General features: G+C 38.0%; 1 protein-coding gene across 1 annotated transcript in view; it reads right to left on the reverse strand.

Moving 5' to 3' along the window:
• The window catches only part of LOC136825539 (tachykinin-like peptides receptor 86C), a 279,402-nt gene that overhangs the window by 51,826 nt on the left and 210,198 nt on the right, over positions 1-17,378 (reverse strand). Inside the window, exon 5 of the mRNA XM_067082133.1 lies at positions 15,752-15,832. Within this exon, the coding sequence (XP_066938234.1) occupies positions 15,752-15,832 (81 nt within the window). The remainder of the gene's footprint in view (positions 1-15,751; positions 15,833-17,378) is intronic.

Here is a 17,378-nt window from a genome sequence, read left to right on the forward strand (position 1 = left end):
ATTCATACACAATTTCACTCACAAGCATTTATAGCACTGAGTTTGAGGCAGTGAGGAAGAGAGTTAGTATAATGTGACTGACTTTTATAGGCGTTTCAAAGAAACGGTTCGGAATTTTATGCACTTTTGTTATGGTTGGTGTTCACTGCAACGCGTGAAAACAGCGTGTAACGCATAAAAAGACAAGCACGTGAAATATACATTGATGGAACATGTAAATTGTATCAGGTAGAGATGTGCGCTTTACTTCTCTTGCAGCAGAAATGAAATGTCTTAATAGTGCAGCAGATTGCTGTAAAAATCGTTCAGATAGTGAAACAAGCATGAAATTTGGCACAAACATTCCTAAGACTACGCTCTCTTAGAAAAGGGCGCTGGCCACCTGAAAATCCAAGATGGCGGCTATTTTCAAAATGGCCGCCATCTATGTTAGATTCACTGGTTTGGGAGCATCTATTGGATGGAATATGCCAGTTTTTTTAAACCTCGACTTTTAGGTTATAAAAATGTTTCCATACCACACATTTTATTGAAAACCCTTACTAAATGAATTGTAACCAAGATGGCGTACAAAATGGTTGCCATAAAAGTTTTTCTATCCACAGCGCTATGAACATAGAGACCAACTGTTTTTATTTAATGGTATATTCATGTGATCAGACAGTTTAACTAATATGCTATTTTCAACTGAAATAGTAATGGTATGGTCACATACAACATTGTGTCTAAGACTGTAACCATAAAAAGAAAAGAAGAGAAATACGGACTAAACATAACCAATCTATGTATGGAGTCTCTCAACCTACACCTTTGAAAAATTCGAGGATAAGAAGGTAGGCATAGCATGACACGTTGGATGCTCAAGCTAGATTATCTACTGAAGAGAGGGCAATATTTATCTACACTTCACATTTGCAAGTGCACAGAGCTGTGCAGGGAAGACCAATGACTTGCACCTTTCCCGACAGCCTGCTTTGCATCCACATTTGGTAAGCTGTTGGCAACTCTTGGCTAAGGGCGAGTTGGTTGTCCAGAGGACTTGCCATGCTTCACCAGACTTTTGCCATCCCCACTCAGCAGGGTTCTCTGGCTGTGGCTGACACTGGGTGGCCTGCCCCACACACAACCAGCCTGGTAGGCAGCACGCTTGGTGTGTTGGAGGAAGCTCCTGGTTGGTGGAATGGCCTCATATGCCCTTTGTTTTCTGGCAAACATATCAAGTCTAGCCTTATCCACAGTGCCAGCAGTGCTGGATCTTTCATACATAAGTATGACAAACCTCTCCAGGACCTTCAGGTCACTCTCTTCCACTCTGAGAGGTAGTGACTCAGTTTGGAGAACACAGTGGAGGCCTCTGGAAAGATGTTCCATGTCTGCCAGGCGGTCTTCTTGCCCTTGCTCGAGGAAGGCTGACACTGTATCACAGCCTGTGAACGCATGGAAGAAGAGCATGCCATTCACCTTCTCTGGCCCAGAGAGTTGCACAGGTCATGCACAGCAATCCAGCGCAGGCTCTGGCCTTGGCCAAATGCCACCCCTATAACTTCTCTGGCCCTAGATTGTGGAGAGTGGAGAAAGCACTGACTGCAAACGACAAGAACATCTGTGTCATTTGCTTTAACCGTGATGGTCTTGGCTCCATGTTCTGTGGCATATTTGGCATGGAGAAGATGCGGTGTCAGCTTCCTCATGAGAGCACTTTTCCAGTCCCTGAAGACTAGCCTCATGAGTGCTGAGGACAGCAGACCCTTTCGTGGCAATGACAACATTTGTGGCAGACATCTGGGCAACTTTGTCTGCCAGGAACTGGAACAACTCTGTCTTGTTGGCATCGTGTCTTAGGAAATTGCGCCAGTTGGATGGAATTGTGTTCTTGTCTGTCACCTTGCGCCTTCCTCCTTGACCACGTTGGAGCCTGGTCTCAGCTTTGAGGCTGGATGTATTGTATACATCAAATACAAGATGTGATGATGTGTACTTGCTGCTATAGGATTGTATCACAGGCAAGAAGTCGCAAAGTGCATAGCCCTCAAAGGTCTTTCCTTTCTTTGGTGGCAAGGCATGGACCAAAGCTGATCCATCTACAATGAGGACATCAGTCTTTGGTTCTTTTGTCTTCTAGTGTAACATGACTCTCAGGACCGAGGTCAGCTGAGACTTGACATGTGTACAGCCTACCACCCTCACTAAGGGAAGCTGGGAATGTTTGATTCTCGTGCTGGAAGAATTCCTGCAGATCACATTCACAGCTCTGACAGGATATAAATAGCTTTGAGAAAAGCTGGCAATCCTCCTTCAGAAGTTTCTGCTTTGACTGTTCTACAGGGCAGCTTCTTGCCTGAAGAAGTCAGTTCTGTTCTTCTTTATCGGCTCATAGAAGGAAAAGAACTGCATTGTTTGCCAAAGAGTCTGAAAACTTCCTGAAATTTAGTGCAGCCTCTGTCAAGGTGTGTCTGTAGAAGTTCTGCTGAGCTGGGGTGGGCAATGTCTTTGTTGTCAATGGAATACAGATCCTGGCTCTCTTTCCTGAAAAGGACTTCCCAAGTGTTGCAAAGCCAATGACAGCTTGCTGACTCTCTCAAGAATGTCTTCTGCGCATGAGGTGTTTGTTCATGGTGTGTTGTCTGCTCATTAGACTCCTTACTTTGAACCTCTGTTTCGTATGCAGACACCAAGCGGATGATCTCTGGGCCAGCCACCATCCATCTTCTGAGTGCTGACGGATCTTCAGTCAGCCCAATGGCTCCGCCATCAGCCTTTATAAAGGCATTGGTCTGTTCATGAGCTTGGTCAAGAGCCATTGCTGAGAACTGGCGACTGGTCTTGTGCACAACAAAGTTGCCAGCCTTGAACTCCTTGTGCAACTCTGGGTGTGAACTCTCTAGGGTAAGCATGTCCCTGAGGTGAATAGGCAGCCAACGAGCATAGTTTGTATTATTGTTGGAAAAGAAGTAGGGTATCAGCTCATGCAATGCCTGGCAGTAGAGGACAAAATTGGCCTCACGGAAGGACCTGATCAGTAGGAATATCACAAGTTCCATAGACAACACCATGTGCCAGAAGTGGAACTGTGGACTCTGCTGTCTTCAAGGTCACACCACTCCTCAAACTCTAATGCCTGCTCATTGTTGTTTGCTTTCTCAGCACAGTAGTCAGTGTATGCTGTCCTCAGGAGTTTGTACAAACTAGAGGCTGTAACCTGGTGCATCTGCCGTGTCCTGGTTACACTTGCAGCTGACAGGAAGGATTCTGCAGTTCCAGATGAAGCAACTCCTGCCTCCCACCAGAGCTCCTGTCCAACCACTGCCATGAAGAAGAGTACCAAGAGATGTCATTGCTGCCATCTCAATGTGCAGACCACCAAACATTACCAGATACTTGTCTTCGCCATACTGATCAGGCCACTGCCACTGCACCTGCTTTGCTACGGCACAGATTGGCTGATCAGCTGTGATTATGGGTATCTGGCCAGGGTTCAGAAAAATCAGTGACATCCTGCACTTTCTGCATCACGTGTTTGATCGTAGCAACAGAATGAGCCTGATCACGCAGGAGAGGAAGCAATGAAGTTATGGTTACTTCAAATTCTGGGCTTCTCTTCATTGAAGCGTGATGAGCTGACCACGTCAGATTCACTGCATCATCTATTTCCTGGGTGACTATGACCTTGTCTAGCCACTGATACTCCAGTGCAAGCTGTGGCCCCAAGATATCTGTGGGTGGCTTTGGTATTGCAGTGTTTGGTGGCACAGGGTTCTTTGTTTGAAAGGAAGCTGGTGAGATGTTTGTGAATGTGTCCGGCAATTCAGGCACCGACCTCACTTTCTCAGGTGCAAACTTTAGTTGCTGTCTTTCCTGTCAGTGTTCTCCTTGGTGGGGTGCTGAAATATGGAGATGCTAGTTCCATGGAAGGAGGTAGTGGCAGTAGGTGCAGATGGGTTGTGGTCGATGTTGTCCATCACTGCAGTGGTGAACAACCCTTTTCGCAGTACTGGGGACAGACCACACCCTCCTCCACATATTTGCTAACTGTGGCATCTCCTAACTGTGCAGAGACCTCCAGTACTCTGTCATAAGAGATACTGAGGCCATACTGATGTAGCATTTCAACCAGGTTTCTCTTCCTGGTTTTGGCATAGACTGAGAGTCCCATGTAGACTGGGAATGGTGTTTCTCTGTCTTTGGGTGTCTATGAGTTGTTGCTCCCTCTTTGTATCGGGTAGCAGTTGAACTGCATGAGCTGTGCAATGGCCTGGTCTGACTTTGATGCTCCAAATCGTAACTGTGACTTGATGTCAGCCCCATGCTCAACCATCCCTACAAACTGGAGCAGGAGAGGAGGCACAGAATTTCGTACACAAGCCTCAGAAAATGTGCCATCAAACCGTGACTGATGATCAAGTATAGACTTTCTGAGAATATTTGCTGCTTTAGCAATGATAACTGCCTCTGAAAGATCAGATGATTGAGCAAGTGCTTTTCCCACATCCTTTTGAAATGCAAGTAAAACATCTCTGCCAGATTTATGAGCCTCAAGTTCTGGAATTTCTGCCAGAAGTTTGTCTTTGAGTCTCGTGGAATTTACACTTGGTGACTCTACACCTAATTGTTCCAGACGTTGTTGGTAGAGGTGGCAAATATCTGCCAGCCAAAATGTGACTGGATCATCTGAACAAAGGTTGTTTTCAACAATGTATGTCATCAGTTCTGACAGAACTAGTGGATACACATCTGATTCTGACTCAGTGCTACCTTGGTCTTTCTCAAGGCTCCTCAGGTAGGACCTTTTTCTGTTGTAGAGGGCACAAAGACAGGCATGGTGATACTTAAACTCCTGTGCAATGACATCCCCACCAGTCAACTTAGCAAGGAGCTTGCCATCACTAAGTATCTCTGCACATTCACGCAATTTCAAGTCAAGGCCCTTAGTACTAGCCTGTCTGAGATCAGATGCAGGTGCCACTTTCTCACAGAAAATGCAAACTTCATTGTCATGACTGGTTCGGCGCAGTTTTGCACGACTAGTCTCAGTGTTGCTGGTCTGGTCATTGGATTGTCGCTTTCTTGCACGGTCCAGTTTAGTGTTGTTAAACAACAAGCGACAGTTCACATGGTATTTTGCTGCATTTTTCCTGAGTGGCCTCTATGCCATCACCTTCATCCAGCCTTGCTGGATCCATTATCAGTGGCATTTCATTAATTTCACTGAACATGGGAATGTTCCTTGCCAGCATTGTGTACCCATCATGGTCTAGGACATGATGACTTGGAGAGTGATGTCAAGTGCTCACCTCTTTTGTCCTTCTGACAAAGACAACACAAACTCAGTTTGTTTTCTACTGCTCAATATTGGATTGGCATCACATTCTGCCATGATTTCACTTTTGATTAAGGCCGAGGGGTTATCCTTTTACCACCTTAAACAAAGCACACATTCCTGTATGGGATTCAACTAGGTTCGGTCTCCCTACACCTAGCCCGATCATTCATCCAGTGCCATTTAAGTCCCGTGTGATCTGTACACCATCCGGGTAAGTACATGAACCATCATGTACAGCCCCCCATACCCTTTGCTCGGCTCTCCGCTGGCACATCCTGTCTATTCAGGTGCGGCTATCTAACTATAGCTGGTCTGGGGCTGTTAGAAAGCATTTGGGACACTAAACTAAACTATACTACAACTACTAGTCTAAGACTACAGGATTAGTAAAGCTGGATTAGCTGGCACTGAACCCCATGCTGAGTTACACAGCAGTGATGTCACCAGTGTGCCCTGGTTGTGTGCAGACATACACTCTTTTACATTTATTAATTTTCCTTCAAAATTGATGAGTTATTCGAAAGAGATGGCCTCATTAGGATCTAAAACCACAGAAACCAAGATCCATGCTTAAAACGATAATTGTTGAACGGGCATTATTTCTCATTATAATTATTGTTTCTACCTTTTCTTGGCAGCCATATAGCCCCCATATTTAAAAGTAAAACTGTACTGGGAAGCTACAGAAACATAATATTCACAAGAAATAGTATGGAAGAGCTTTTACCATATTGCTAGAAGCAAATACATGCCATTCTAGTGAAAAATTAGCCAAAATCTGTCGATACTGGCCGCCATCTTGGAATTTGGCCGCCATATTAAATTTTTGCGTGGCCAGCGCCCTTTTCTGATAGAGGAACTTTAAAAGCACTTGTGCAAAATTTCATGCTTGTTTCACTATCTGAACGATTCTTATGAAATATGCAATTATCTGCTGCACTATAAAGGGAGATTGTTTCTGTAGATGTCTGTAAAATCATTGCTCCCTTATATTGCTATCGGCAAAAAAATTCACCGTCAGTATAATCCTCAGACTTCATGTGAATGATAGAACTATTAGAGGACTAATTAATATAAAACAGCAACAATTCCTTCTGCAAAATTCTTAGTAACCACGAAGGCTCTCGAGTCTCAAAACATGGCGAGCAGTCACATAATATTCATTTCTGAAAGTGACACGCAGCTTCTCAAACAAGAAGGATGTGAAATCGATCAAAGCCCGCTGGGAAACGCCTGCCAGTAAATTTGTTTCGTTGGGAAATCGTCGGATTTGATGCCTGGTTTTGATAACTGAATATGATTTTTTTTTTTTTTTTTTTTGTCACGGGCCTATTTGTATTGAAAAAAGGGGGCGAATTTAAAAAGGTAACCATATCCATGGCCTTACAAGTCATTAGTGTTCATGGATTTCCGTACATCAAATGTTTAGGAAATAAAGGTATGCATGGCAGTCATTCAATAATGGTTCACTGAAGAGAAAGATGACAGCGAATTTTCCATCGTATAATACTTGCACGAGGAATGAGTGAAGAACACTTCAATGAAAGCTAATAGAAAACTATTTCATTATTACGAAGAAAATAACATGATTATAAGAATGAAAATTTCAGTATTCGTGCTGTTGTTCAGGAGAATGATTATTAGTTGTTTCAGTTTTTAATGAATCATTAAACAAAGACTTTTTTTCCCATCATCTTTGATTACGTTGATATGCTTTCTCTCTCGGCATTTCATCAAAGCACGGAATTGCTAAAACCTGCTGATCACGCACTATTCTGAAAAGTTATAAATATACTTGCAAGATGATAATCGGGAACCTTGCCGCGTTTGTAAGTGAACGAAATTAAAGTTTTTGCCCCCAGCAGCATAAAAAGTGAACATGAATACTTCCTACTGAAATAATGAATAGGTCAATAGGAACTTATACTCGAAAGAATATTTTCTTTAACTTTAAAACAAGCTAAATTGTGAAATATGTTTTCATTGCATTTTATCAAGTTCACAAAAAAGAAATACCAGAAATAATATTTTCCTCTCATTAAACAAGGCTTTACGGACTCGTTTGAGGTTACAAAAAAAGAAGAATAAAGAGAGAACACAAATCCCCTGTCAGTGTGCTTATGTATCAGGAGAAAAACATACACACACACACACACACACACACACACACAACACACACACACACACACACACATATATATATATATATATATTTTCTGACTCACGTCAGGATCAGAACCCAGGTCTCTCAGGTGGAAAGCAAGGGCGTTACCCACTGGGCCACACCTGAGAGACCTGGGTTCGATCCTGACGTGAGTCAAAATTTATTTCTATTCCACACGTGATTGTGTGTTGATGATTTCTATATATATATATATATATATATATATATATATATATATATATATATATATATATATATATATATATATAACTAACACTGAACAGGTCAGTTGATAGCACCTTGCTTTTTATTTGAGAGATCCGTGTTAGATCTCGACGCGTATCAGAAATTATAAATAAATATATATATATATACATATATATATATATATATATATATATATATATATATATATATATATATATATATATATATATATATATATATATATATATATATATATATATATTGTTAAGAATAAACATCCCTCCCTTCCTTGTATAGTAATTCCAGCAATCAATTTCGAAGTAATTTGTTGTTCCTCTGTCTTTCGAATCAGGCGTCTCAGGGAAACCGCGCTTATTTGAACCTGTCAACAGCCATTAGTTAGGCATCAGGACTTCCGTACCTATCCCCCAACATCGCGCGATCCAGAAGAACAATACCAAAACCCTCTTTACCCTCTTTCCCCCCATCACATGATGGGGGAGACATGTAGGGATTGGGAAGGGCAGAAGGGCATTTAGGGTTGGGGAACAGGTAGTCTTTTCTTCCATAGGCATATAATGATAAGTGTGCTTTTCCCATACCCTCCTTGCTGGCCTTTCAACATGCTTGCAGGTACAGCTGGCCGCCCCCACCCCTTTTCGCCCGACGCCGAATGCGACCTGCTTTTCAAAAGCAGGGCAGAGACTTGCTTCTGACCTCATCTGCAGCGGACGCGCTGCTTGTTCCTCCATCTTCGCTGGACGGACTGTCCTCAAACAAGGGACCTGGAATGGTTGTAGGCGCTTATAACAGTCATAAAAGGTTCGTACATTTGCAAGTAGTCAAATAGCCAGCCCTGTCCCTTGTACTTAACTCCTTAATTTACTTTTCTTTTAAACTTTTAACCTCTTCCCCCACGAAACAATCTTCCCTTTGTCAGAATCTTGCCTGTATCCCCTGCCTTGCCATTTACGCACTTTGAATTCGAGTAAAGATCCCGAAATAACAATCATTTATCCCTTCACCAGTGCAATCTAAGGGCTATTTAAGTTATTTAAGTTAAGTGGTAATAGCATAAGTTAACTTTGGGCGCGTATAATTACGTGTTCATTGTTAACGGACACGCTGCTCCGATTCTCAGATCATATTTACGTGCCTTCATCAAAAGCACCTTCTAGGCTGCGTTATGTGTTGTATCTAAGAACGTGTATTGATTAATCTGCTGTAGGAAGATTCCATTTCCCTTAGTTTGAGCAGGGCTAACGCAGAACGTCTCTTTCAGGGGACACACGTGGGGCACTCGCAATTCCATGCTTCCATACCCCGCCTGCCACCACAATTCCTGGTCGTAGTTCAGAGAAGTTTCCGTTGTGGCCAACTGTTCCTATGAAGTATTCCTCCATCCTGGAACACCATCATATGCATTACTATTTCACGTAATCAGGGTAGACTGAATGTGATTATTATCATTGAACTGATTATTGCAGATTGGCCCCATTTTTTATCCACTTGCTTGTTGCCAATTCATTTCATTATTGTTACTGTGTCCTATTTTGAATCTGCCTCTCAGTGATGGTGTATTGTGTCTAAATGCTGATTTGCTAATGTTAATTTGCTAAGTTTCTATAAATAAATCACTGTAAATTGGCAAAAGGATTCTAAATTCCAATATGGCGACCTTCCACCTTAAATTATAACTCCAGGAAAATTCTGAGGTAAGTCTTCAATTAAATCCCCTTTTGTTTACAAACTGGACTCCCTTGGTTTCGTGGCATCATCAATTATAATTTTGTGTGTAAATTCTTATCAACCAAGTCAGACTGTAACAATATATATATATATATATATATATATATATATATATATATATATATATATATATATATATATATATATATATATATATATATATCTTCTTCTCCTTTGGAAGACCTGGGGTGGGAAGGGAACAGCCTTCCAGTTCTTCAGGAAATCTTTAGGGGACATGATGCTAGCCCAGCTCCCTTATCCGATGCATGTGCCTAGATTACAACTGGGATAATGTCCCAGATGTAATCTAGGCACATACATCGGATGTACCAGGGGGCTGCTAAAGATCCGAATCTCCTCTCACCAGGGGATTAGCTATAGAACAGGTAGTCGACTATCTAATCCTAATCAGTCGAATGTGAGAAACCATAGCAAGAATTGCAAAACACGTATAGACGCCAAGGACTGTACAGTACTATTGTGGGAAGAATACGAAGTGTGGGGGGAACTGGCCACCTTTGAATCTATAATGATCAAATTGACTGTCCCTACCCTCAATCACCAATCAGCATCATTGTATAGTTTGCTCTTGTTTCTAGCCTCTGTGTCTGTGCTCCCCCCCCCCCCAAGTTCTTCCTTGGAGGGGTGGATAGAGCTATCGCCTGGCACACTGTTGGCCAAGCGTTCGATTCTCCTACCCGGCTAATGAAGAATTAGAGGAATTTATTTCTGATGATAGAAATTTATTTCTTGTCATAATGTGGTTCGGATCCCACAATAAGCTGTAGGTCCCGTTGCTAGGTAACCAGTTGGTTCTTAGCCACGTAAAATAAATCTACTCCTTCGGGCCAGCCCTAGGGGAGCCGTTAATCAACTCAGTGGTCTGGTTAAAGTAAGATATGCTTTTAACTTGTGGCCCCCCCACAAATCTCTCTCTCTCTCCCCCTCCCGTTCTGCATTTCTTGTTAGTCTGCTCTACGCTGCCATTGTGGGTGGGTGTTTTGTGCTTCTTCCTCCTGCTTTTGGTTATTCCCCTGTTCTGTTTTTCAACTGCCAACATGGTGTAAATAAGTATGTAATGTGTATATATCTTATCTTTTATTTGCAAATACTGATTATTTTAATCGCTATTTCAGCCTGGAAAATGTACTAAGCGATAGGAAACGTTTGCTTTAATAAATGGATAGAAAACAGAATGCCTTTCCATAGCTCCATTATGTCTATATATATATATATATATATATATATATATATATATATATATATATATATATATATATATAAAAATATATATATATATATATATATATATATATATATATATATATATATATATATATATATATATATATATATATATATATATATATATATATATATATATATATATATATAAAATATATATATATATATATATATATATATATATATATATATATATATATATATATATATATATATATATATATATATATATATATATATATATATATAAAATATATATATATATATATATATATATATATATATATATATATATATATATATATATAAAATATATATATATATATATAAAATATATATATATATATATATATATATATATATATATATATATATATATATATATATATAAAATATATATATATATATATATATATATATATATATATATATATATATATATATATATATATATATATATATATATATATATATATATATATATATATATATATATATATATATATATATATATATATATATATATCTTACTATGACTTTCTTTCAGTAAGATATTCTAATATTGTTTCTGACAGATATTCTGACTTCTTTTTGACGAATATGCTGATTTTTTTTTCCGAGGACATAGAATAGAAATTTCTAAAGGACGGGTAAATGACGATAGCAAAGGGTAACTCACAGTGAAATGCAGTTCAGAATTGCTCTGTTAAAGCATCAGGTGTAGGTTTACTGCCTGACAGCAGTAGAACCATAAATGATTTATGGCAGTCAGCTCTAGATGCAATTTACATGAATATCAAACGCGAGACTCGTTGCAATTCGATTGGACGTCCAGGCGAACGTCGTCACTCTGCAATGCGCCAAACATTCGCTGACAGCCTTAAATGAGATGGTGGGAAGACTTTCATGGATGGCGAGGTGATCATCGGCTGCTGGTCATTTAGTCACCTTTGTGCCAGAAGCTAACTGGGCCGAGGAGAAGTTCTTGACGTCTTTTCAACAGAAAATTATTGCACAGTAATAATAAAGCGCAGGAGTTTCTATTTCCCGCCAAAATTAATAATTAAGGTATGTCATTTTCAATTTATAAATGTAAACTACAACAATGTTACAAGTGTAGGGGTTCTTTTAAAATGAAGACAAAAACAGGTACTTGTTTGCACATACATATGCACACACACATATATATATATATATATATATATATATATATATATATATATATATATATATATATATATATATATATATATATATATATATATATATATATATATATATATATATATATATATATATATATATGACTATTTATCACATCACCGTGATTCATATACAATCAGAAAGCTACAAACGTCCTTTAATATCAATTCACTCTACCTCGGAAGTAATATATTTTCATATATATGTTTTTTTTAGTTGATAATAAGTCCACCGTCCCGTGAGGTCGAACCAGCGATGGACGAGGAATCAGGACTACAGTGACACACTAACCAGTCGGCCACAAGAGGGTATAAGTGAATACCATCTCCCATCAACTCACCCGTCGAACTCAGGTGTTTAGCGTTTGGAGACGATATCCACCCACCTCTGCCATGTTGACCGTGTAGTGCGTTTTGTCGCACGTAGCCATATTATGACTATTTATCACATCACCGTGATTCATATACAATCGTCTCCAAACGCAAAACACCTGAGTTCGACGGGTGAGTTGATGGGAGATGGTATTCATATACCCTCTCTTGTGGCCGACTGGTTAGTGTGTCACTGTAGTCCTGATTCCTCGTCCGTCGCTGGTTCGACCCCACAGGACGGTGGACTTATTATCAACTAAAAATTCCCCCTTCGGTAACATATATGAAAATATATTACTCCGAAAATAAAGTGAATTGATATTAAAGGACGTTTGTAGCTTTTTCTGATTGTATCTGAATCACGGTGATGTGATAAATAGTCATAATATGGCTACGTGCGACAAACGCACTACACGGTCAACATGGCAGAGGTGGGTGGATATCGTCTCCAAACGCAAAACACCTGAGTTCGACGGGTGAGTTGATGGGAGATGGTATTCCCTTATACCCTCTCTTGTGGCCGACTGGTTAGTGTGTCACTGTAGTCCTGATTCCTCGTCCGTCGCTGGTTCGACCCCACGGGACAGTGGACTTATTATCAACTAAAAATTCCCTTCGGTAACATATATGAAAATATATTACTTCCGAGGTAGAGTGAATTGGATATTAAAGGACGTTTGTAGCTTTCTGATTATATATATATATGTATATATATATATATATATATATATATATATATATATATATATATATATATATATATATATATACATATATATATTGTGAGAGCAATTGTTGGCCGATTGTTCCCTTGCTGCCTCCTTTATTTGTGTTTTTTTCTTGCTGGCGAGTTGACGTCTGTTGGATGGTGTCAGACTTCGTCAGTCAGGTCCAAGGTAGCAGTGAGTCAGCAGTTGGGGTAGCAGCAGTAGGTATTTGTATCTGAAAGTCAGTTTGAGAGTGGCAGAGAGTCAGAGTTTCGGCAGCAGAGCAGCGAAGATTATTTGAGGACGAGGTGGTTGTCGTGTCGGCTCTGTCATGGTTGTCCAGTATTGGAGGGGAACGTCTGTACTGTTCCTTTGTGCTCCCTGTTGGTATATTTGTTATGACCATTACTTCACAGCTTTTTCAATATTGGTATTTTGTTTATGCTGCTCGTTTTTTTTATTTGTGTTTTATGCTCTGAATTTATGAAATGTAATTATTGTGCTGGTCATTTGTGTTGTTTATTATGCTGCTAATGTTTATTATGTTTTTTTGTATTTAAGTACTAAATTGTTATTTATTCACTGACTCATGATTTATGATGTTGTAGTGACCAGTTAATCTTTGCTGCTGACTCATTGCAAAGATTAACTGGTCACTACAACATCATAAATCATGAGTCAGTGAATAAATAACAATATTAATATTGTCACTTTTTGGTTTTGTTCTGCTCCTCCCTCCTTTGTGTGTCACCTCTCGTCAGTCATTACAGCCCAATTGCTTGTTTTTGTTTAGAACCTACTGGTCTCGGAAAGACAAGATCGTAACATTGGCGAACCTGACAGGATTGGTTCTGTTTTGGCTGACGGGGGTGTGGCAGCATCTGGGGAGAGTATTTTGAGTGTAGAAAAAATAATTTCTGTTAGCTAGGGAGGTGTGAGAACAATCGTTGGCCAATTATTCCCTTTTGTCTCCTTTATTTGTGGTTTTATTTTCTTGCTGGCGAGTTGACGTCTGTTGGATGGTGTCACAATTCGTCGGTCAGGTCCAGGGCAGCAGCGAGTCAGCAGTTTGGGTAGCATCAGCAGGTATTTGAACCTGAAAGTTAGTTTCAGAGCGGCAGAGAGTCAGAGTCTCGGCAGCAGGGCAGTGAAGAGTGTTTGAGGATGAGATGGTTGTCGTTTCGACTCTGTCATGGTCGTCCGGTATTGGAGGGGGACGTCAGTACGTTTCTTGAGGGACGAGACGGTTGTAGTGTCGGCTCTGTCATGGTTGTCCAGTATTGGAGGAGAACGTCTGTACTGTTCCTTTATGCTGCCTGTTGGTGCATTTGCTATGACCGCTACTTTACAGCCTTTTCATTATTGGTATTTTGTTTATGCTGCTTGTTTTTTTTATTTGTTATTATGCCGTTTGTGTAATTCATATTTTACTGACTCATTTAAATATTAACTTTCTGACTTGTTATGTTTATTAATTGATCATTTAGTAATTTATTGATTTGAGCATTTATTGTACTGGTTCAATTTTGTGTTTTATGCTCTGAATTTATGAAATGTAATTATTTGTGTTGTTTATTATGCTGCTAATGTTTATTATGTTTTTTGTATTTAAGTACTAAATTATTTATTCACTGACTCATGAATTATGATATTGTAGTGACCAGTTAATCTTTGCTGCTGACTCATTTTTGTATAAATATGAATTTTATAGTTTGAAACTGACTCACTGTATATTATGTATATAACTTATTGTAAATAAATTAATATTAAGGTCAATTTTCGGTTTTGTTCTGCTCCTCCCTCCTTTGTTTTTCACCTCTTCATATATAATATATATATATATATATATATATATATATATATATATATATATATATATATATATATATATATATATATATATATATATATATCATATATATAATCATATATATATATATATATATATATATATATATATATATATATATATATATATATATATATATATATGTATATATATATATGTATATATATATATATATATATATATATATATATATATATATATATATATATATATATATATATATATATATGTATATATATATATGTATATATATATGTATATATATATATGTATATATATATGTATATATATATATGTATATATATATATATATATATATGTATATATATATGTATATATATATATATGTATATATATGTATATATATATGTATATATATATATGTATATATATATGTATGTATATATATGTATGTATATATATGTATATATATATATGTATATATATGTATATATGTATATATGTATATATGTATATATGTATATATGTATATATGTATATATGTATATATGTATATATGTATATATGTATATTCACCATATGCCTTTTTCGCCACTGGAAAGGATGGTGGGGTCAGAGGGATACAGCTGTCTTCCATTGTAATATTCATCAAGTGATGTGTCCGAGAACTGGACGGAAGGAGAGATACAAGTGAGTAAGTGAACATAATTGTCTTTACCAATACAACGAGAGAATTTCTAATACTCATAACTATTCATCCCAAAAGTCTTTTTCATTGCTGAAGGTCCAAAAAATATTACATTCAGAAATACATATTTTGTCGTAACCTGTCAACGGTATGATTCAAAGTTTCCAAATATTGTAATCTTATTCATGAAAGTTTAGAGGAGTATTTTACCTACATTTCCTTCTCATTTTGGCAGGAAATTTCTTTTCTCCTCCCAAATTTTTAAAGAATATTTAAGAAATACTTACATGTGTTCGTGCTTTGAAATACTGGTTTCTCCATCGGGCCAACGAAGTATGCAACCTCTGCGAATTTCGTTGTTTTTATATCTGAAGAATAAAAAAAGAGACTAGTTTCAGGCTAATGATAAATGAATAACGATTCTAAGAAAATAACCTGAATATTTTTTAACGACGCTACTTCCGTTACCTATGAGGCAACTGTCCTCTTCCGAATGTTGTGAGTTTTAAGTTTGAAGTGATGATAATCGTGTAAGGTAAAATCACCTCGAGAAGTTACCAGTGTGCTATCTGACTTCCCACTGTAGCGTCGGAGACAAAAAAAGTTATATTTGTTTACCAGGAGAGCCTTCAAGACATATGGCTCTTCGGAAATCTGATATTGTAGCGAAGGCGTGAGTAAAGAGGCTGCGTCTACAAACTTACTAATTTATTCATGATGTTTGTTGTTATTGACTGAGCTGCCTTTATGCCATAGAGCAGCCCGTAAGAGTATTCAAGACAACAAACAGACTGTTCAAGAGCTCTTGCGAGCGGAAACGTAGTGCCTGACACGAGGCAAACAAAATAGAGATTAACATACATTCAACTGTGTTTGTTTGAAAATGGGAAAGGGTACATAATTCTATATACAAGTGACGGACAGAGTTCTGATAAATATAGCTGGAAAGCTGACATTTGGATTGCTTCCAGTAGGAAAGATACATTTAACGTGACATGATTATGGACGAAAGTATACATTAAAAAGAGTGTATGCTGCCGGCTGTGTCTCTTATACACGCGTGCCCGGCGTGCATGTCAGATGTTCGCTGTTAGGAGTGGATGCCCCAGGATAAGAGTTCTGGCGGCCAGGTAGTAGATTATTTTGGTTAGCTTCCGTACAGTACTTTAGGGAAATAACTTCCTGTCGTGCTTCCATTATATGTCACCCTACATATAAACTCTTAAAGGAAATAATTAAATTTGCTACATTCTTTTCAGTACGTAAAAGACTATTTCATATTTAGCAGAGCTTAAGAGGAGGAATTGCATCATATAAACTTAATGGTTTACCTACAGAGCAGTTTACTCCTATACAATTTCCGTCATTTGCCCTAAATTCTTAAACTCTTCCTGATTCATGACACTGGATGCAATGCATCATCACAAACAATTGACATCTTTCCTCTTACATTGCTTGCCATACGGTAGTTAGGATTACTAACTCTTAGTCAGACACTTCATCGTTTTTCTCATCTTTTGAATTAAATATTTCCCTGATGGCTTAACGTTGTAAAATATTGCATAATATTTATTACTAAAATTTACCAGCAAATACCGCTATATCATGCTACACAGCATCATGTAAATAATAATGAGAGAGAATTTTTTTCCTTTTCAAGGGGCTTTGTTTTGAGACTTCTAAGTGATACTTGTTTTTTTTTTTACATAAGAGCTTTGCACTTCTTCCTGAGCAAATTATTATAAGATAAAACAATTTACGGCATGAAATTTATTGAAGTGCAAATGGCAAACAAGGGCGTTTGCATTTGCTGTCTAACATATCTGTCATATTGACCATATCCATCCATTCCTTTGGTATTCTTCGTATTTTATTATATTAATGCTATTTTCTATCAAGTTATAAGAATCAAGA

This window comes from Macrobrachium rosenbergii, chromosome 37 (assembly GCF_040412425.1).
Source record: "Macrobrachium rosenbergii isolate ZJJX-2024 chromosome 37, ASM4041242v1, whole genome shotgun sequence".
NCBI lineage: Eukaryota > Metazoa > Arthropoda > Malacostraca > Decapoda > Palaemonidae > Macrobrachium > Macrobrachium rosenbergii.